The sequence below is a fragment of the Silurus meridionalis genome, chromosome 5 (assembly GCF_014805685.1).
Source record: "Silurus meridionalis isolate SWU-2019-XX chromosome 5, ASM1480568v1, whole genome shotgun sequence".
Lineage (NCBI taxonomy): Eukaryota > Metazoa > Chordata > Actinopteri > Siluriformes > Siluridae > Silurus > Silurus meridionalis.
In genome coordinates, this window is record NC_060888.1 from 13,497,033 (window position 1) to 13,519,790 (window position 22,758).

The 22,758-nt window shown below is 38.4% G+C and overlaps 1 protein-coding gene across 2 annotated transcripts in view; it reads right to left on the reverse strand.

Moving 5' to 3' along the window:
• ebf1a (EBF transcription factor 1a) overlaps nucleotides 1–22,758 on the reverse strand; it is a 106,016-nt gene that overhangs the window by 26,954 nt on the left and 56,304 nt on the right. For both annotated transcript variants that reach the window (XM_046849934.1, XM_046849933.1), the window contains exons 7-10: nucleotides 9,759–9,840; nucleotides 8,474–8,615; nucleotides 4,179–4,309; nucleotides 2,389–2,515 (exon numbers count right to left, since the gene is read on the reverse strand). In XM_046849934.1, the coding sequence (XP_046705890.1) occupies nucleotides 2,389–2,515; nucleotides 4,179–4,309; nucleotides 8,474–8,615; nucleotides 9,759–9,840 (482 nt within the window). The remainder of the gene's footprint in view (nucleotides 1–2,388; nucleotides 2,516–4,178; nucleotides 4,310–8,473; nucleotides 8,616–9,758; nucleotides 9,841–22,758) is intronic.

Genomic DNA, 22,758 nt, shown 5'->3' on the forward strand with positions numbered 1-22,758 from the left:
TAACAGAATGAGTAAAGGCACAATTGTGGTTGGTTAAACACATTTAACATAAATGTCAAGGGATATTTGTTTAATAACATCCATGATATCCGACTAAGCCTTTGCTTTGCATTATTTTGTTTTTCTCATTCCCATCTACAATAAAATAAAATAAAAAAATATAATTAAACCCGTTAAATGTTCCACTTTTTGTCCAGCTCTATTTTAGTCTGGGTCAAAAACCTTTGTTCCTCGGTTCCAGTGAATAATGCTTCCCATAGTACCAAGCATTGGATGGGAATTAGAGAACTTCCCCTAATGTGATCCAGCAGAGTCTTTTTAATATCAGGCCTGATGGGTGCTGTTCAGCCTACTGGCCTGCATACTGAGCAGGAAAGAATTGCCTGCTGAACCTCAGAAGTGATTCATCAACACCACCAATCTATCGGGCGCGTTGCGCGCACACATGTCTGTTGGGAGATAGTGTTATAACTCTCCCTCCCATTGCATGGAAATGGATGGAAAGCCTTTTTCAACTAATGATTCAAATGTGGCAATCTTGTACAAGGTAATACGCAACCAAACATGGAAATGCATTTTTTGCTGATGGAGAAAGAGAGCGAGAAAGAGGAATGATTCAGTCCTCTTATCTGCAAAATGCCATGCAGGAAGGGTAATGTCCCAGATGGAGAATGCCTAATTGTTTCTGATGATAAATATAATTGCACAGAGCCCTTGAATGTCTAATTGCAGAGAGAAGAACCAAGAAACTACTTGCACTATCACAGAGGTTTCTTTTAATCACTATAAAACCCTAAAACTCTGCACCCAGGAAAAAAGCAAATGGTGTTGATATTTGTTGGCCTATATCAATGGCTAAATTATGCCTCTTTGTGCATGTGGGCTTCCATTTTACCTTAAACTCTTGTATTGACCAGCATGTGCCAAGAATTTGAGACCCCTAAAATGACATCATCCATTATCTGGCAGGCTTTTGAGAAATCCATTAACCGAGTGGTCTCCGGGTTCATAAGCAGACACAGCAGTTGGTACCATAATGCAGCTAGATCATCTGAAACCATCAAATGCCACTGAATACGAATATAATACATTTAATATTATTTGTTAAATCCAAAACTGAACCAGAGCAGTTCTGTAATATCAGTATGAAATTAATTTACACTTATCCAAATTGAGCACAGCTAATGATACTCTTTAGTGTGGTTCTCTGCTGTTCTTCAGGTAAAACTCCACATTTCTGCATGGTATTGTGGCGTATAAGCATGGCAGCATTGGTGCACCATTGATTTAATTAGGTCTCCATTTCCTCTGGCTGACAGAAGTTGATTAGAGGCGCCAGATGTCCCATACGTAATTCTGTTGCCAGCTGCCATGCAGTCCGGCCAATCCTCTATGATTAGTACCCACTGGCAACTGGGCATGGCCAAGGTGCCAATTGGAGCCAGGGGAGAGGAACGACAGGCTGAGGCCCCAAACACTGCACTGCACACCAAGGGGGCTGCTGGGACATGGGCACCAGAATAAAAGAAAGACTTGCATGTTTTATGAAACTCTGAAGGCAAATAGTGTCAAAGTATAAGAAAGTTCAGAGCAAAAATTCCTTCGTAATTGTAGTATGAATCTTTAAAGCACACTAGAGTATATATTTGATAAAGAGGCTGGCCATTTACCCTATTCTTTGATATGTGAGTTTTGTTTTTGTTTTTTAGTTTTAAATATCACTCCCTTTGATGCTGAGATTTCCATTGGGAGTGACGAGGATGGACAGAATTAGAAACGAGTTTATTAGAGGGACAGCGCATGTAGGACGTTTTGTGGACAAAAGGAGAGAGGCCCGATTGAGATGGTTTGGTTATGTTTAGAGAAGAGACATGGGGTATATATCGGTAGGAGAATGCTGAGGATGGAGCCACCAGGAAGGAGGAAAAAAGGAAGGCCAAAGAGGAGGTTTATGGATGTGGTGAGGGAAGACATGCAGGTAGTAGGTTTGAAAGAGGCAGATGTAGAGGACAGGGGGTATGGAGACGAATGATCCGCTGTGGCGACCCCTAATGGGAGCAGCCGAATGAAGAAGAAGAAGATCACTCCCTTCATGCCTGGCCATGGACTATGCCATAAACCCAATGAACATACTCATTCACACACATGAATGCGTAGGCACAGACATAGATACATGCTGAGCAGACAATGGCTACAGCTGAGCACCCTTTAAATGCATTTATGAAATCTATTTTTCATACTCCCGGGCATTATAGGTTTAATTACTATCATTTGAAGTTTCAAATTAACAAACACCACTTAAACATTTCACAACACACATTTCTTGCAACCAAATGCTTAATATGCACTGTTGTATTTTTTTAAGTCATTAAGTTTGTTTGTTTTTACCTGTGTAGATGAATCTGCCTGGTGTTCCCTTACAGAATTGTTTCGACTTGTAGGACAGAGTGACTTCGACCACTCCGGGGATGTGCCTGGGGGGCGTCTGTACCCGAATGGCATGAGGTGTGATAAGCTATAAGACGAATATATATTTATTAAAGAACAACCCATTTCACACAGTTTTTATTTATTTATATTTACATGTAATGTTAAGGAATGCCCCTGAACCAAGTAAGTTCCTGTAATCACTTGTCCTTTACACTGTTATTCCCCGACCACCAACAAAATATACAGCTTGTCATGCTAAACAGAAACCAGAAATCTCATCTGGGTAAATTTCTACGTCAGAAAACATATACAAACAGCTTTATCTCAGCACTGACACAGGAGAACCTTCCATAAATATTAAATAAGCATCTCCTAAAGAAAGTTTATTTTGAATGGTTTTGTTTAACTTTTAGAAATGAGCCTTATGTCCTTGTGAATTGTTAATATGAAAGCAATAGAAGAATACTCACATACTCACACACACCTATCTATCTATCTACATCTATCTATCTATCTATCTATCTATCTATCTATCTATCTATCTATCTATCTATCTATCTATCTATCTATCTATCTATCTATCTATCTATCTATCTATCTCTCTATCTATCTATCTATCTATAATTATTTCTGAAAAAGAATTTCCTTATACACTGGGGCCAATAGTAAACAAAGTGAAAACCTTTAAAAATCTTCTGCTAGGCATTATTTTTCAATTTAACGCAAATATTTGTAGTACAAATGATATTATCAGCTAGAGTTTGAGCATAAATTAGGATGTAAACATATTAGCCTTAATAGTAACATTCATTAAAAAAAAAACTTAAAGTGTATAAGTGACAGTGTATACTTGAGCTGACACAGACGGCACAGTTTTGCATAAAAACTGATGATCCATCTTAGTTCAAATCTACTGTCATCTGAATATTTGCTTCAATAGAATAAATAAGACTTCCATGAGAAGTAGTTAATGATGGCTGATATGACAAATTTGTAAATAGTGACCTGGAAATATTGCAAAATATCACTATTGAATATTGTAGTCAATTTATTTATTTTATTTTTTTACAGATTTTTAATGTTGTTTCAGACTTTTGGATTCCACTGTATACTAAATCAAACAAGCCTTGTGCGTTTAATAAGCACTGAATGTGCTGTGAGCTTGTAGATTATTCATTGCGATACAAAGGGAGATTTTACAGGACAATATAATTTTCACTTTCAACAAATATTTTTTTTTTTCTGCTGACACTACTCAGTGGGTGAGTCAGCAGGACAGAGGTAATGTGTCTGAGAGCATTACCAGAGTCGAAACTGATGTCTTTACTAGAGCTGACATATGGAACTCCACCAGGCATTGCCATCAGGTTACATATGCCAGTATGTTGTCAGTCTGACAATAAGGATGCTAAAAGGCATCACAAATAGACTAAAATTCTCACAATCGCACTGTAATTTAAAAAAGTTTGATTTGAACTTTTCCCACTTTTTTGTCCATGAATTACTGTATATGTGCATGAACTGCCTCGTGTAAGTTGTAGACTGCATTTTGATGTATATAAATATACAGTCAGGAGCCTGCTTTTAAAGGGATTTTGAAACTTATAAAAGATATTCAAAGGTATAATTATATAACGTATATACCATTTGTTTGTGCAAAAGCCCAGTGAATGATTATATGGGCAATGACCTGCAGAAAATGCTGTTAAATAATAAATATGCAAAAATCCTAGGCCAAAAAGACTGACCTCGCTCCAGACGAGCATGGTGCCAAATATGACCTGTAACCCATCGAAGAAGTTGTCCCCGATGATAATAACAGTGGCCCCTCCTGTAGTCCAGCCCTCACTGGGACTGATGGCCTTAATGCAGGGTGTGGCTGCTTTCACAAAGGAAAGGAGAGAGAGAGAGAGAGAGAGAGAGAGAGAGAGAGAGAGAGAGAAGAAAAAGATTTCCCTGAGATACTGCACAACATGCCGGTTAATATATTAAAAAAAAAAAACATTACAAATATCAATTCCACTCAGTCATTTGTGCATCAATGACTTACTCTTAATAAATAAAGCATTTCAAATGAGCCAACTAAAGTCTGATGCAAGACACTGCATAAACTGCATGACAAACCATTAAAAGGAAAAATATTGTTCATTTTACCAATGGCACACACTACAACAGCCTATAAAGCATATCAAAAGTCAAAGTAATTGACATCTTTTCTTGTGTATAGGATCACATTTATAGAGCCCATTTGGAAAATGAGGCTTTAAACACCTAATGAAAACTGACAGAATAATTAAAGAAGTCGCATATGATTACTCTGAGGCTGGTCCTTTTGTAAAAAACTCATACACTTCCTGACATTATTAAGAGAGAGAGAGACAGAGAGAGAGAGAGAGAGAGAGAGAGAGAGAGAGAGAGAGAGAGAGAGAGAGAGAGAGAGAGAGAGAGAGAGAGAGAGAGAGAGAGAGAGAGAGAGAGAGAGAGAGAGAGAGAGAGAGAGAGAGAGATTGCCTGCACTCATCAACCATCAGTTTAAAACATCACTACATGAAGCGATAACCTGTTGTTTTACTATTTACTGCTTCTCTGGTGTTACCAATGGCGTACCAAGATTGAAAAGATTGAAAAGCTCTCATCACTTTCCACCAAGGGCATGACACTGGCCTCTGTTGGATAAACTGTAAACAGATTTGTTTTCAATCAAAAATGGTGCAGAAAAGGTGGGAGTGCAGGAAGTTGACAGGAATGCAGGAAAGAAAGTGTCTGTCATCAGTGGCACACACACACACACACACACACACACACACACACACACACACACACACACACACACACACACACACACACACATTCTCAGAGGACTGTCTGTATGAAAGGTGATATTCCCAGTCAGGTTTTGTTTTGGGTCTGGGGTTGATTAACGGAATCTGTCCGAAAAAAAATGTGTTCTTCCTTTCTAATGTTCTGTCAGTGATCACGTCACAATTATGACCCTGAGCCCCACCATACCCAAAGTCAGTGAATGCTAATTTGGATGATTATATTTATTAAATATTACCTCGACCCATGCACATAGGGAGGGCCCTGTGCGGCTGCTTGTTTTATGACACTCGTGTAAATGTCATGAGATCCCAAGTCTGTACAGGAGTCGATCAAAAGGCCAGCCGCTGCGGGACACACTGGCAAAACAGCAGCAGGCCATCAAAATTCAACACCTTAATAAGCCGCAATTTCATTTCGCCATGTTGAACTTTGGCTCAGGAACCTGAGCTTGCCATCACACCGAGGTGCACTTTATTTGACTAATTACTCCTATTCTGTGTTGGGGGAGGGGTGAAGCATGGAAAAGTGAGGGAAAAAAGGAAATAGATTAGACAGGAATAGAAGGGGTGATCCTTGGAGGTTGCTGTCTGAGTTAATGCATGTGACAGACTATTTTGCTGGATTCTTGTGCTAGAATTTACTTGTTAGACTGTGCCCAAAGTTGAAGAGTGCATTTACAGCCCTTTGCAGAAGTGTTGTAAAATGGGCTCTCCAACTCTGTGCATTTTGCTCCTTGTTGCTGCAAACATGAGCAGGATGATTGCAGCGACATGGCATAATTCAATATGGTGGCTGCACTAAACTGGTAGAGATAAAGAGGTACGATGCAGCAATCTGTGATGGTAATCTTGGCTTGGGATGACTCTTTTGCAGTGCTCTGAAATTGTGCATGGATTAACCAGATGGTGTACTGGGAATCCATCTGATAGGATTAAACTTTGCTGCCTTCCATTGCCGCCATCTGTTCCCCTGCACCGCTTGCTTGTGTACAGAACGTGCGCATGCACACTAACACACTTGAACACTCATGCACATGTCCCGAACAGCCACACACAGTGTTTATTCCTCTGAGTTTGTACACTGAAACTGACCAGGGCAGCTTTTTTTTCCTCACCATACTCGCTTTTTGCCATGGCCTTGGCTCTTGGTGTCCCACTCTGTTTTCACAACCTCCAGTTAAAAGACCTCACTGCACAGACTGCCTCTGAGATGGCAGCCTTGTTAGCCAGCAGGGAATGAGAATTATGTTTCCAAATCAATGCAGCACTGCACAAGCTGCCATGAGCAGAGAGAGTAAGAGAAATACTGTAGGAGCACACTGTTTATGATTTGACCTCCGAACCCTGACCAAATGTTATAGATTTAACTTAATTATAACAAGCCTTTTAGTGGAAAGCTGACTTTTTTGTGGCATCTGGGCAAATACACAAAAATAATGTGGTAGTATTTTCAGAGAGTGCATATCTATCATAAAAACAAAAACATAAAATCTGACAAAATCTAACTATGTATAGGGTTGAATTAGTTTGTTTCTAAAGATTTAATCAGATTTCAGATTATTTCACCTTGAGTTATTTAAGATTACACGGAGAACATATTGCTAACTCAAGAAAAGACATACGGCATTGTGAGAAAGAGGTTGCCAGATCAGTCCAGAAATAATTTGTACAGTTTTTAAGCAGCTCCGTTTTTATAAAGCACAGGTAGAAGTTTAAAGTCAACAGGCCATGAAGTTGGTTCCCACTTTCATCCAATCTGTGCAAAAGTTTAGCCAAATAGTAGAGTGACAGCATTGTTAATGTTTGATTTCATTTTTTTTTTTTTTTTTTTTACAGCATATATTCATTGCACTGTAACTATTATTCCCATAAAATTTATGGTTGTAAAACAGGAAGCGTTGCAGTTGAGCAGTGGTAGATCCTGCATTAAGCTCAGTCATGACTTGAAACATAATCATCTCCACAATGATGCTTTAAGCACTCTAGCTTATAAGAACATTGTGAGTGCTTTCTTCACATTCAGAAATCACTTCATACTCTCCTTCCTCTATGACTGGTTAAGTGTAATCCTTAGATAAGAACATCTATAAACTGAAATTCCTGTAGCTATTTTGTATGTGCTTTTTGAATGCATGAGGCACAAAGGGAACCGCTGAAGTGCTGTAGCTACTATTGCATTTTCCTAAAAGTAGTAGTAAGATACAGAAGGAGAACTGTGTTCATAAAATGATGCAACACAGTTTCTCAGTAGGTTTAGGGGCTGCCATCTCTCTCTGCTCTGCAATTCTCCTTCTTGATGTGAAAAAGCTCTACGCAGTGTGTCAAAGTGGCCTAGTTTTACTGAATTCAGCGCTATTAATTATCTTCATGCAAAAAAGAGTTTGTTGGTCTGGGAAAAAAACAGTGCAGTAAATTCTCTAAAAAGTCATTGGATGACAAACAGGGCCACTGAGAGATTATAGAGATGAAAACATTAGTATTCAATCCTCAGATGTAATCTTATACTACAAAGACTATGTGCAGACTGTTGAGTTCAACTAAAACAAAGGTGTGTCTCAGTTATGTATGATTTTGAGTTTGAACTTAAGCCATATTTTCTTGTGCGATATTTGCTTGAGAATAGACCAAAAATCAATCCAGCAACATGTCTGACAGTTATTCTAAAAGATTTTGCTTGTTTGGAACACCAGAGACAACATCTGAATTTAAGATGTTGCTCAATTTAAGTACCAAATCATGAGCTACACATGAGGAGACAGACCTTCTCCTGTGAATGAAACCTAGACAAATGTTAAAACAAAAAATGTAACAGCACCACTAGTGTAATCTGTCGTCACTCAAAATAAAACCAAAATGAAGCCAATAACTACATTAATGCTTAGATAGTTACAGACACAAATGTAGTATTTTTATTTTTATTATTTATTTATTTTCTCCTGTGATGAGAACAGTCAGTGACAGGTAAGGTTGAGAAGTGACAGGTAAAGTCACTGCTCTGACCCTGACTAATGCAGGTAAAACCTCTACCTTATTTTGTCAAATCTCTCAGCTAGGTTAGATTTTCCTATATCTGCATTTAAACTGCAAAAAAATAGTTATTTTTTATTTCTGACCTTTCAAAGAGTTAAATAAAACATTTAGCTTAATATGTGAGGATATCAGATGCCAGATGTCGAACACCAGATATCAAGGATAAAAAGACACAAATATTGTATACTCACCATGTTCCAAGTATGATGGAGTGCCCTCTGAGGGGTCCAGTCGGCGAGCCCTGCGCCCGTGTTTAGAGTTGTTGTGTACAAACATGTTATCAGATACAGCCAGAACATGACCATCCACACTCACTGTTGTCGAGACCACGACCTGCAGTGGGACCAGAGAAACTGATGCCATAAAATTGCCACCTTTACCCCTCATATTCACCAGATAATAGTGATATACAGTATTTATTTGGGCCTTGGAAAAGAGATCTTGGTAAATCCTGGTAAGCATGGTTTCACCAAGTACTGGTCTTCACCTCTTCTTTTCTTATTATTACCTTTGTCTATCCTCTTTCTTTTAATACATTTTTCATATATTTGCCTCAGTTTCTACTTTGTAAAGTAAATCATAAATATACAATAATAATAATCTAAGTTCATTTATCTCTTTTTTATCGGAAAACAAATAAAAATTTTCCTTAAAACTATGCTGAAGTGTGCTTCATTTACAGCCTGTATTTATACAAGTCAGAATAAGTACTCTCTTAACTTGACCACATAGTCATTCTGTGTGGCAGTAGCACCGCAAATAAAATGAACAATTATAGTCAAGAATTGACGAGAGAATTAGTGTGTACAGGCTGAAAAATGTACCCGTCAATAACTTAATAAAAAATATATGGCTCAATAGAGAGTTCAGTGCAGAAAAAATATATTATATAAGAAAGAACATGGCAGTAGGACCTCAAACTGCAATTTTCAGCATATTATAGAAACCCAGTAGACACACTGAGAGAATAACAAACAATTTAAAGCACAAAAACAAAAGAATCCTTGTTTAAAACATTTTATATATTTACATATTTAATCAATTATTTAAATTTACAGCCAGCACCCCTGACCTTTTTACATAAATTATTCTGGTGTTTTTTTATTTGTAATAATAATAATAATAATAATAATAATAATAATAATATTAAAAAAAATAATAATAATATTTTCTCTTGAACAATATTTAGACTTTTTCTTTTTTTAAACTTCTGTTTAATGCTTTAAATTTCTCTCCGTTTCCATTCACTTGGCACAACTATGCAGCAATTTTGTGCACTGTTTAAGCTTAAAATATCACTCTGTATATGTTCTTTTTATAACATTTTTCTTACTTTCATAAAGGGTGCCAAACATTCTGGATTGTAACCAAACATATTATGTGCCAAAAAAGCAGTGTAAATGAACATTCATTATAACTTACAGTACAGAGAGCAAACATTAATATATAAAATTTTGCCTTAGTGTCAGTTGTTACCTGGAAGCGTCGCATATCTCTTGGGTTCCCTGCATTCTTTAGACAATTCTGGTTGCACTTCAGGAAGAACTTTAGGAAAAATCTGAAAAGACGCAGAAGAACAAAGTATAATATTATCCCATGGTTTATAAAACATCGCTGCACTGGCATGCTTTTATACTTGTCTTCATAAGACTCGTTGAAGGAATAACAACTGGCATGAAATAGTTAGTTTTGTCAATAATTTTTCAGGCTTAAAAGCATACAACATTAAAAAATTATACAGAACTATTCCTTCCATTATTTTGTCTTTAATTAAAGCTTATTTTGAGGAATATGCTGACTTTTCTCTACATATTTGTAACAAGATTTACAGGTTTTCCCCACATGTTGCATGTTCTATTCACTGTTAATTAACAAAATAAGCTTTCTTTATTTCTCACTTGCTCTCTTTATTATTTTCTTTTCCCTTTTTTTTCCTTGCACTGTTGCACCATAGTGAAGAAACAGTGAACACCCGTCCACCTGCTGTTTTAAGCCATACTCAATTATGCCCTATGGAAGATCACAGTCATGCCTCAGTCACGTGCCACCTCTTGCAAGTGCTGTGATTATTCATGCACTAATACAGTTGGCTTTACTTTTCAAAGTCTTCAAGACGTGCTTATAAATGCACATAGAGACATGTATCCCTTGCTTTTTTATGTGTTGGTAAGTGTGTTTGTTGACCTCTAGGACTTTTCTGTCAGTTGCTGTGCGTGTGTATGTATATTGGCTGGAATTCGTTCTAGATTTACACAGATTGTACCCTTCATCTGCAGTTTGTCTGATACCCTTGAAATTACACATTCCACTCTCATCCTCTTGCCTCCTTTCATCCTTTTGTCATCTATCTGTTCTAAACATTCATACCTCTTCCAGTAGCTCTAATGAGCAGAGGGCAGAATAACAGCATACACACACACACTCACACACACACACACACACACACACACACACACACACACACACACACTTTTAACACTTTTAACACTTTTAACACTTTTAACACTTTTAACAATAGACATTGTCACAAAGTTGATCTAAATATTTATGCAACCCATTTTCTTCTGGATGACATCAAATAATAGGATTATATATTATTACTCTTTTACAACTGTATTCCTTGAAGTCAAACAGCATTACATGTATTTGGACGACGATCAGTAGAAGTATATATAGGCTATAGATTTCACATAACAAATGGTTAGGTTGACACACAAAAAACTCTACATGATCCATCTTGGTGATGTGGAAAGTTCTTTGAACCATGAGTATGGCAATGTATTTGTGTGTATGTTTGGGTAAAGGTGTCCACAACGATAACCAAGCATAGCGCTGTTTAGGTAAACAGATTCTTCCCTGAGGGTTGGCTATACTGAGGCTCTGCAGCCTTCTCTGATATCATTTACTGTAAGGGCTCTAAGCCCTGCAGTGTTCCTGTCTGATTCTCCAATGCTGCCGCCTGTCTGATCTCACCATAATCTCTCTATCCATCTCTCACTCTCGCTCTCAGCTGCCCCTGTGTGTCAGTAGCACAGAGAGTGTGACCCATTCCTTCTAACACTCAGCTTAACCCCAACACTCATATCACACACTCTCTCAGTCCTACTAAATCCCCTGCAAAAACCAGGGTGTGCTGTCTATAGCTTCCCCACACCTTTGTGTTTCACGCCTGCACTGTTTACACACACACACATACACACACACACACACACACACACACACACACTCACACACATTGTATGAAAGCTTAAACCAGCACTTCAGAAACAAGATTTATAAGGTAACTAGACCATATACCAATGACCCAGGAACCAAAAGAGATCCATGAAATGTTCATTCACATGTGTAATGTTTATTAAACTGCACACTTTCATGGGACACTTTGTTTAGGTACCTTGTGCTTGTAGAAGGAGTTGGATGGGAAACTAATTGACAGCATGTCACTTAAAATAGTTTTACAGGGCTCCAAGGTTCTGATAACAACATAATGCAATCTACAGTACTACACATGCTCCTCTACCTGGCATATATAATATGCAGTAGCTGTATTCTGAAGTACATACAGTACGAATATTGACAGCTATAAAAATGAGAATATGAAGGGCAATGGCTGGACATGCCAAAGAACATATTAAAAAAAGAAAGAAGAAAAAGGAAGAAAAAAACTAACAAGGAGGGAAAAGGGCATAAGCATATAGTTACAGGGGTTAAGATAATCATCAACCCTTGACCTATGACTCAGGGTCGCATCTGAGAGATGGGATGCTGAACTTCACCTCTATTTGCTCTTTATGACTCACCAAGACTCAAACATAAGCATTCATAAAAGCAATTTAAGTAAGAAGTAAAAATGAAATCTAATAAGATAAAAAAAAAATATTTGATTGCTACGAGCTGGGTTTAAGACATTTGTGTTTAATATGAGATGATAAATTTGAAATATATATTTCATTTTCTGATATTTACATCAGAAATTATTAATCATTTTAGGTGAGCAAAAGTATAGGATAAACTTAAAGTAAATAAAAGTAAAAAAAAATAAAACATTTTATCCTGTATCACTTGCTTGCAATACCTGCACTAAGCCATGATGTTTTTCTTGGCTGGCCTTTTTCATATCTGGTTGTTAGTACACCAGCTGTTCCTTTACAAATTGTTGCATTAACTGTGCTCAATTCTTATGCAATGGCTCTGATCAGTTTTCCCTCTTTTCTCCATTTCAAAATGTTTTTCCTTATGAACAGAATTCTGGTTTTCATGTTTGTTTGTTTGTTTTTTTAAATAAATGTAGTCTTGACAAATGAAAACCAGGGTAGACATTCAGAGCTGTCAATTGTTTGGACCAGTAAAACAGTATGTCTTCAGTATGTGGCAAAAACTATAATAAATAATTGCTTTCGAAATGGACTGAAATACATTTGTTTAACTCATAGATGAAAGACAACTCTGAGACTCAAAGAACATCTGAAATGTTCAGACGACTGACTTTTTCAAAATTATTTTTAATATTAAACCTTTAGCCTCAGTTACTACTGGCTAGCCACTTAAAGAGCAACTGCCATTCTATAAATTGCTTGCTCTAGCTGTGTGGGCTGTGAAGAATGAATGTTAGCAGAGCAGATAGAAAGCATGTGCTAATCTAATGTCAGCACTAAATGCAGCAGTGTGGCATTGGAGCATGTGGCATGTGCGAGTATGGTGTTACCCACACCCTCAGTAAATGAGACCTAGTTGACGGCACTGGCCATCAATTATTCAGAGGCTGAGATGGCAATTATGGCACTGAGCACAACCAGCATGAATATTTTATGAAGGTTAACACAGAGTGAGGGGGATGCAGAGAGAGAGAGAGAGAGAGAGATAGAGAGAGAGGGGTTGAGTGAGGTTTAGCCTTGAGAGACCCAGTGTTACCAATTCTTACCATGGAGCACACAACTTGCTATTCTCCTATAGCCAGATATCCTCCTTCATCTCTGTGATCTTAGCCTGCCTTTCTCTCCTCACCTTGCACCACTCTGTTTTTTCTTCAGTGACTGTATTGGTTCGCTTTAGAGTGGTCTGCATTGAAAAATCTTAAAGTGTCCCTGGTGCAGTTTGGGCACCCAGCTCTCCATTACTCCAGTGCTGTGGGCATGGCAGGAATGCTGCAGTTGTTTCGACTGTGTCATGCAAGTCGTGGCTAATTGAGTAACCAGACACCGGGCTGAAGAGTGATGGCCTAATCTTTGGAGCAACAGTGTCAAAGCTTGCCAGCTCCACTGTGCCTTCCTGTCTGCTTCCAGTGTCTCTTTGCCGTACATGAAGTTCCTTACTACTAAAAAAAACACACTTCGAAGATACATCCTGCATGTCCCTTACCAGGCCAAGCAAGCACATAAATGACAGCACTGGTGATCTCTGTTTTAATTCAGCTAAAACAACAAACAAAACAAGACAACACCAGGAAATACTAACACGTTATAGGTAAAAATATATTTCTCTCAATAAAAGAAGAGAAGCACAACAATGTGACAGTTACAATGTCACTCCCTCCCTTCCCCCATTTGGAAAACAAAAAGCAAGCATGGGGTGCCGACAGCTCGGAAACTGCTTACAATACAGATTTCCGAAAAGATCTACCCCAGGCAAAAAAAGTAAAAATATCACTGGCTTGCTTAGCTGGTCTTTCAGATGTCTTACCCCTCCTTCTCAACCCCCCTCATTGCTATGGCTGGATTTCTGCACCGGCCTGCGAGTTTGGTGCCAAATGCAACCCAAGAACTATTTCAGAAAAAAAAAAGAAAAGAAAATGAAGAGAATTCGCTTATCATAACAAATGAGCAAAGGAACTCTTGTTTAGCTTTCTACAGCTGAATCCATGTAACAAATACTTATTCTGACCAGCGTCACCACAGAGAGAGAGTTTGTGCTAGCGAGAGATCATGCTGTGTTTTCTGTGAAACATTCTTCGGAATTTTAACAACTGTGAGCGCATCATTTGAATATCATTGACATGAAAACATTTCAGAGATCCAAAAGTAGGTAAACATGTAAAATATGTGATTTGAAGAAAGTAAGAAAATATGATGCATTTTGATGCAGCGCCACCATCCAGACCATCCAGTTATTCAAGCACACCTTAAACTTGACCACTTTTGTGCTTATCTATGTCATGTTATCTCTTTGTCACTGTATCCCTTATCTTTGTGTTCTTGCATGATCAATCCTCTCCTTATGTCATTAACTCCTCAACTGCATCTATTTGAATGTCTCCTTCGAAAAATGGAGAAATACAATGTGGGGAGGGACCGAAAGAATACAGGGAGTGAGAGTGATTTTACATCAGACAGAAAAACTAAACCCTGGAGATAAGTGCACTGTGGCTGGGGGCAAATTATTTTACATAATAAATGCTTCATATTCAGGCTCATAATTGATAGCTGAAGTCAGGCAAGGAAGCGTAGCTGCCACATTTGGGCTTTGGGAGCTGTCAGTCATGAGGAGGAGGCCGCTGGTAGAGGAGGGATAACGATTGTCATCTAACAACCGGCTTATTTAATTTGAACATTACTGCTAACATTAGTAATTACAAAGCTATGATGACTTAGCAGCCATGCTAGGGTGCAGTTTGGTCAGTTATTGCTTCAAGAGTATCAGCAACTCATTAATTTTTTATGTTACGTAAAATATCGAGTATATCGAGTATATATATATATATATATATATATATATATATATATATATATATATATATATAGAGAGAGAGAGAGAGAGAGAGAGAGAGAGAGAGAGAGAGAGAGAGAGAGAAAGAATGAAAAACAGAAAGAGTGATAGAGAGGAGAGTAGTTATATATTAAACATCCTGCTTCACAGCTGTTTAAGTCTTTACACATCAAGCACAGCCGTCTCAGGTTTAACCTTGGTTGTAATTGTCAAGTTAATGCTAGATTAAAAAGTGGATTACCTGATAAGCTTTAATTTATCAGATCTATATAAATGTGTTTAATCTTTTATTTACATGAGCGAATCTAGTTGATCTAGCCCTTATAGAGAGATCATACACACTGCAAAAGAAACTTCAGTGGATTGTAAACAGCTACACTTTAAATATGAGGGCTGGAATTGTGAAGAAAGATACACTTTACATATGTTTTAAAAGAAACACACAGAAAAGAGAGAGAGAGAGAGAGAGAGAGAGAGAAAGAGAGAGAGGGAGAGAGAGAGAACACCCTCCTGTATATTTCAGAAGCTGTAGGCAAACACCTCAATAATTCATGGTGTAGAGATTGATTTTTTTTCCTTTGGCGAGAAGCAGCAGATGTGGCGGGGGTTGGGAGGGGTGGAGTTGGGAGGGGGGTGTTGATGCTAAAGAGTGCAGGATGATTGGGAGGACAACATTGGGGGTTAGCAGCTAGAGAAATCATTATCTTGCCCACTTATTGTGTGAACAATGGAGTTTTAAAGCGCACTTTCAAATTACCCCAAAGGGCAAAATCACACTTCTGAAAATGGCTAATATATGTTTGTAGAACAATCCTAATTGATCTCTCTTTCACTGTCTTGCGTAAAACAACACAAAGAATGGTGGATAGGGCAAGAAAAAGGTGAAGACTGAGAATGCTTACAGTCAGAGGAGGTAGGGAAAAGGTCATATTGGAGATACTACCCAAATGACCACCAGTAAGGGTTGTGCTTGGGAATCTGATGAGAATAAAGTGTTTTTAAAAGCTGTACATTCTGTACATGTTTTTTTTTTGTTGTTATTTCATTTTGAAAAACACCTTTATAAAATTGTCCACAGACATCCCATTTCTTGTACGCTGAAAAAATTATGGTGAGTGCCTAAGAAACAGCTGAGAGAGAGAGAGAGCAATATTGTGAGAAGGAGGAGCAAAGTTTGCAATTTGTTGTGCATGTCTGTCAGAACGAATCAGCTGTGTGCCCCTGATGTGATGGCAGGTGAAGCTTTGAGTGTGAGGGACATCCTTTTGTCATTGCGCATACTCACAAATAATTCATCCCTTCAGAGTGGATGGAGAAGTGTATTGACATGTACCACTTCTACTTTCCTTCACCTGTCTCTTTCAGGCGGGACGCAAAGAACAGAGAGACCTTTTCACAGAAAATGCTTGTAGGCACAGGAACGCTCAATCCCCTACTACTGACCTAATTAAAGCTGCACATCTCTCACTTCTCCACTCAGCTTTCTTAAAGGTAAAAAGACATAAATAATCATCATCGTAACCTACAGTCCTAGACTGCAGCTCTGCCTTTTTTTTTTTTGTGTGTGTAAACTGTAGCATTTGTACAACGCAAAAGAGTTTGACTGTTGAGTTTTAAATGTCACAGAGGTAGCAGCCACCACTTTACCAGAAGTCTGGAAGCACTCTGCTAGGTACAGCACATGAAATGTCAGTGTACAGTCAGCTGCCTTGAAAAAAATTTAAGGTTTTCTGATTTTAAATTATGTTTCTTAAATAGGATTGTGTTATTCCTCAGTAATGCAGCCAGAAACCTTGCTCTAATTATAGTGAAGACAAAAACTTAAGGAAGAATAAAACATATGAAACAAGACTACATGAGGTCAGAATTAGCCACTAAACATCTAGCCATGAAAAAAAAGGGAGACATGAAAATTGGAAAAAAAAAAAAAAAAAATTCTATGAGACCTGCGATGTTGTATGGTTTAGAGACAGTGGCATTGAGTAAAAGACAAGAGGTGGAGCTGGAGGTAGCAGAGTTGAAGATGTTAACATTTTCGTTGGGAGTGACAAAGGATGGACAGGATTAGAAATTAGTTTATTAGAGGGACAGAGCATGTTGGACGTTTTGGGGACAAAGTAAGAGAAGGCCGATTGAGATGGTTTGGACATGTGCAGAGGAGGGACATGGGGTATAACAATAGGTTAGTAGGTACATCGGTAGAAGAATGCTGAGGATGGAGACACCAGGAAGGAGGAAAAGAGGAAGACCAACGAGGAGGTTTATGGATGTGGTGGGGGAAGACATGCAGGTAGTTGATTTGAAAGAGGCAGATGTAGAGGACAGAGTAGTATGGAGACAGATCATCTGCTGTGGTGACGCCTAATGGGAGCAGCAGAAAGAAGAAGAAGATAAAGACACAAACACAAACTCTTTAAATGTGTCTGATATAGGTTTTTTTTTTTTTTTTTTTTTATATCATACTCTCATTACAAGAATTAAACTAGAGATGCCACCTGAAATGATAATGAAGAAACCAGACAGTGAAAGATGCTGCGAGAACAAGGAAGTGAACAAAGTGTTTGTGGCTGTTGCTGTGTACATCAATGTGTTCAGTGTGAGGTGGTGTGTCTCTCTTGCCTGCTAATCAGCTCCCTGATAATTTATTATTTAAATTATATTAGGCAATGACGTGCAGTCAAGCGGAAGTGGTACAAAACTGTGGCATATTGATTTTAACAGCGTGCTGTCTCCTGTGATTTGTGGCGGCGCACGGCTGTCGGCGAGTGACAGTCTCGGGATCACAGGGATAGGATGCCACCGCGCCACATGCTAATGTGCACTTTAAACATTTAGCAGTAGGAGGTGCTGTAATTGCTTTGACAGCATACAGGTGACCAACATAAGACATGTGGTATAACCTTTCTCTTCTCTTCTCTTCTCTTCTCTTCTCTTCTCTTCTCTCTTCTCTTCTCTTCTCTTTTGTAGACAAAAACTGTTGGTCTATTTCCCCACTCCCAAGGAAAGAAATAATATGTCTCATGCCTGTTTAATGCTCTAAATGTTTAATTAGCATTGGAGGATGCCCACAGGAAGAAATGTTTCATAGACACAGAGTAATGTTGTTGCTACAATGATGATGCCATCACCTTTTCATTAGTGTTTTCGCTAACTACTAGTTCCAGGCTGTTTGGAGTTAGCATCATTAGCCGGAAGTGCTGGAGATATTAGTACAGCATATTGGTATGGCTTTCTATTGGGTTACAGCACAAAACATTCTTCCTTCATAAAATGAGAGGTGAGCTTTATTAAATTAGCCTCCAAAGCTCATGGAATTAATGGCTGCAAATGAGTGGAGTCTGGGTTCCATGCCTCCTAGCACAAATCTACCAAAATGATTACATACTCTGGCCGGCAATGCAGCCGTATTTTAATAATCTCACTTTCTTGCTTTCATTAAATTAAAATAGGGATTATGTGTCACTTTGGTACAATTAAAGACACAATCAACCCGCACAAAAAAGATGAAGACATCAGACCAATAATAAGCCTAAAGTAATCCCTGTAGCAAACAAAATTATTATACCAGATATAATAAACAGCTTGATAATTGCCAGTGTTACAGCATGCTCAGTTGGATATTTTTGATCTATGATACAAGCCATCATCAAGATGAAATTCTGGAGAAGGCAAATGGGACAACAAACCTGTGCAATAAAAGAGGATGAAGGATGTATTGTATGATTGATAATAGAACAAGACAAAATTAAAGAAAGTAGTGGTGTGAAATGTGGCTTTGACAAGTCATCTTGAGTTTATTTATTATTATACAATCACAAACAGGTTGGTTTCCTGCTAATTTTGTTTTAACTTAACCACATTAGTCTTGTGTGATGTCAACTTGAGAGGAGGACGGTGTTATGTCCAGCTCCACTGTCTGTGAATTTGATGGAACCACAATATAGCATGCAGATAATTATATATTGGCCTGTAAACTCACTCAAAAGTGATGACATGCCATAATAAATATATACATAAATAGTATTAGCCTAGGATAAAAAAGAAAGGTTTTTTATACACATAAACATATGTATTAAATTAGACTAAAGTAATTAATAACTTTAGTCTAATTTATAACTTTAATTCAAATTAAAAGTTATAAATTAGACTAAAGTAATGGATGTGATAATTACAACAAGAAATAAACTAAAAAGATAAATTCATAGTCATAGTCATGAACTACACACAGTTGATTTGCGCATTCTGAATGGAGCAACCAGAAATTAGCAGTGTGTTTGTGTAAGCCAGTTCTAAATATACACATAAATATTCCTGCAACTTTTAAATTTAAGTTGCCTATTTTAAATATGGCCCATTGGGAGAAGATAGTCGTTTACGTACTAAACCCCAGGCTAAGAGCTTCTGAGATTATAATAAGAAAGCAGTAAGCATTTAGTTAGTACACTGTGCTGAAATGGCAAAGTGGCTTGTCTTTGTAAGGGCTTGGGTTACTGAGTAGAGACATCTGCATTTGTAGCTAACAGCTCTACATGGTTAGCTAAAATAAATTTTTTTTATTTTTTTTAACTATAATGGACAAAATGTAAAAGAAAATACTTTTAGTTGAATGTGTAGTGGCCATACACAATATTGTTCTTGTAAATACAACACTTTAAAAAAATCTTGTAATAATGTGTAATTATTTTGTATTTTTAATATTGTATTGTATTAAGTCCTTATGATCACAGCCTTAAATACCATAGACATACTGCTCTCTTAATTCATTTATTTTAATTTTAAATGTATTTGCTTATATGCTATTTATTATGTAAATGAGAAATAAGTTGGCATTTTCCTCTAAATGATCATAACTGAAGAAAAAATCCATAATCTTAAAGGTATTAATAGAGCATGTCTTGTCACACAAGCAGTGTTGTTTAAAGGGCTTCTCTAATCCATATTAATGGCACTTGAAGAATAGAGTTAACCTGAACAAGCCATCCCTCTCACCTCTCAATTAAAAGCTCTTACACACACACACACACACACACACACACACACACACACACACACACACACACACACACACACACATACACACATGAACATGAACACTGGAACAGTGCTTCATCTCTATTAGCCAGGAGGCATTAACTGGACTCTTTCATTATACAATCAGACGAAGGTTTCTTTTTGCACCTTTTTTTCTGACGATTTCCTTTCTCTTCCTTTCTTGTGGCTGTATAAATAGCTAGGGTAGGATAAAGTCATTCCTCAAGCTGTACTGGCAGGAGCTTTCATTATTTACACTATTTACTTGGGGAGGGCTGAGTCACGGCGCACCGTGAGATTTATCCGCCTGTGAAATGGGTCCCGCCATGTAGATCATCCTCTGAACAAAAGGGACATGTCCGCTTGTTGCACTGCACCACTAATTCGGTTCATGAAGTGTGTAATACAGACTTTTCCGACAATGGAGGGCCTGCAGGGGGGGTTTCATTTGTCTCTGGCTTTATTAAACTAATATATAACAATCTTCTACCCGCTCACAGCCACAGCACACAGCCAGAGAGACCCAGAGCAAAGCCTGAGGGTGAGAGTGAAAGATAGAGAAATGGAGATGGAGAGAAACAGGCAGACTGCACTGGCTGGTTGCTGTGTAGCAAGAAGCCTGGGGCAGTCTGTAGGTTCACGAGAGAAATGGAGCAACCAAATGACATGCTGCAGTTTGACCCTGAGGACTAACATTCGCTCTCTGTTTAGCATCAAACAACCTATAACCCATATGCTGAAAAGGTCTGGATTGAACTATGTGCTTTACTGCAAGAAGTTTAACTATTAAATGTAACATATAACGTAGTTAAATGCTTAAGAAAATGTTTGCTACTTTTACTACGTTTGCTTCTTGCTATTTGATAAATAATGTAAGTAGGAGATGCATTAAAAGTGTGGGAAATTTTTTTTACATCTTCACTGTGACTGACCACAGGTTATCATCAGATACTGTCTGTTTATACTTTCCTTCCCATATACTATTTTACTCTTCGGCTCCACTGCATCTGGTCCTGTGGCTGTTTTTAGAACTGGAGAAAAGAAGCTGCTACCTGCAAGCATGGCATGTTGGCCATGCATCACTGACACTTCATCTCAGCCTGACTTCCTTGTTTCCATGCTGACCCCTTCCCCCTTTTGCTGGCATGTTATTGAAGGAGATTTATGAGATGAGGTCCCGTGCCAGGCTGACCCCTGGGGGCCAGGCCGTCAGCGGTGGAACCCATTAATAACCCTCGGCTTTAACTCAGATTCCCGCTCTGAGCGTCACACAACCGCCACTCAAGATCCAGCCATATGACAATAGTGGAGACTGGCAGAGTGGATGGAGTTGTGGCCACTAGAGCCTGGCATGAGCGCCCGAGCTCCAGCCGTGCAGCTCCACAGAGCTACTGAATGTGATGGATGGGAAGAGGCAGATGCTATCTGAGCCAGGGCCATCTGTAAGGGCTCAATATAACAGTAGGGTCACTGACAGAATAAAAAGCGAGTGAGAAAGAGAGAGAGATGCAATCCTAGGGAAAAGATGCAAGTAAGTGTGATAAAGTGCAAACAGACACGTTAAATTCAGTTTGATCAAATGTGTGCACTGTCATATGTTGCAGAATGACATCCGCATTATTGCAGCATATGAGATAATATCTACAACCTCACACACAGGGATACATGCACACAAGCACTCGGCTTATGTTAATACATCTTTAGTCAACAACTAATATACAAGAATAACTTCAGACATTAAAATATGGGATAAAACACTTCTAGTAAGAGTTCAGCATTCAGAGAAATTGTATGTTATAATGCACAACATGCTGAGTATGTGGTCTTTCCACAGAAATGTTTGACTGTGCAAGCCTGAAATTTTTAGTGAGGGAAACACCTCTATCGTGGTCCATGTCAATTTAAAGTGCAATGTATTATTCAGTTACAACATTCAACTCATTGTACTAAAAAATTTATCAGCACACACTTTCTGCCTTATCCTCCACCATGTCTGGTAATTTCATGCCACCTTGTCTTTAAATATTTCTCAGAACAAATGGATATGCATGCAAGTACAACTCACTCCCTTTTTGCAACACAAGCAATGGCTATGAAGGAAAGTCAGGTAACGTGTGGAAAAGGGTGGAGGCCATATATCCATTTTGGAACCTGCATTCTTTTCTTTTTCTTAATGTGTGATGTTTATTCAACAATTACATTAGAAATATACAAATTTGTAAATGCATAATTTGTCTCCAAGGGACATCAAGCTAGAGATTTAGAGAGTATCCTGTGCTTCTGGTTAAGCAGACAAATGAAATTGAGCCAGGGTCACAGAGGGGCAAGTCTGACATGATCGCAGGCAAGAGTGCATAAAACAATATTATGACTGCTGCAAGAATATGGGAAATGCACAGCTGAGAGTACAATGTGCTTGTAGGTGGGTGAGTGGGGGGTCACGGTATGTGTGTGTGTGTGTGTGTGTGTGTGTGTGGGGGTGTTAGGGAGGGGTGGTTGGGACGTTAACCATACACAGTAATAAATGAAGGGATGTCAGGATGATGGACATGCTTGGCAGGCATGGCTGATTGAAACACTTCCTCCCTAAAGCCACCCCTATAAATCTGAGCCAGACGAAGTGATGACAGTCACAGGACTCACACTGGGCCTTTCACAGCTGCGTGTGCCACCATGGCAATGAATTCTGGTCCTCTGCATATGTATACACCCCAAAAATGGTCCATTCCCAGCCTTTACCCTG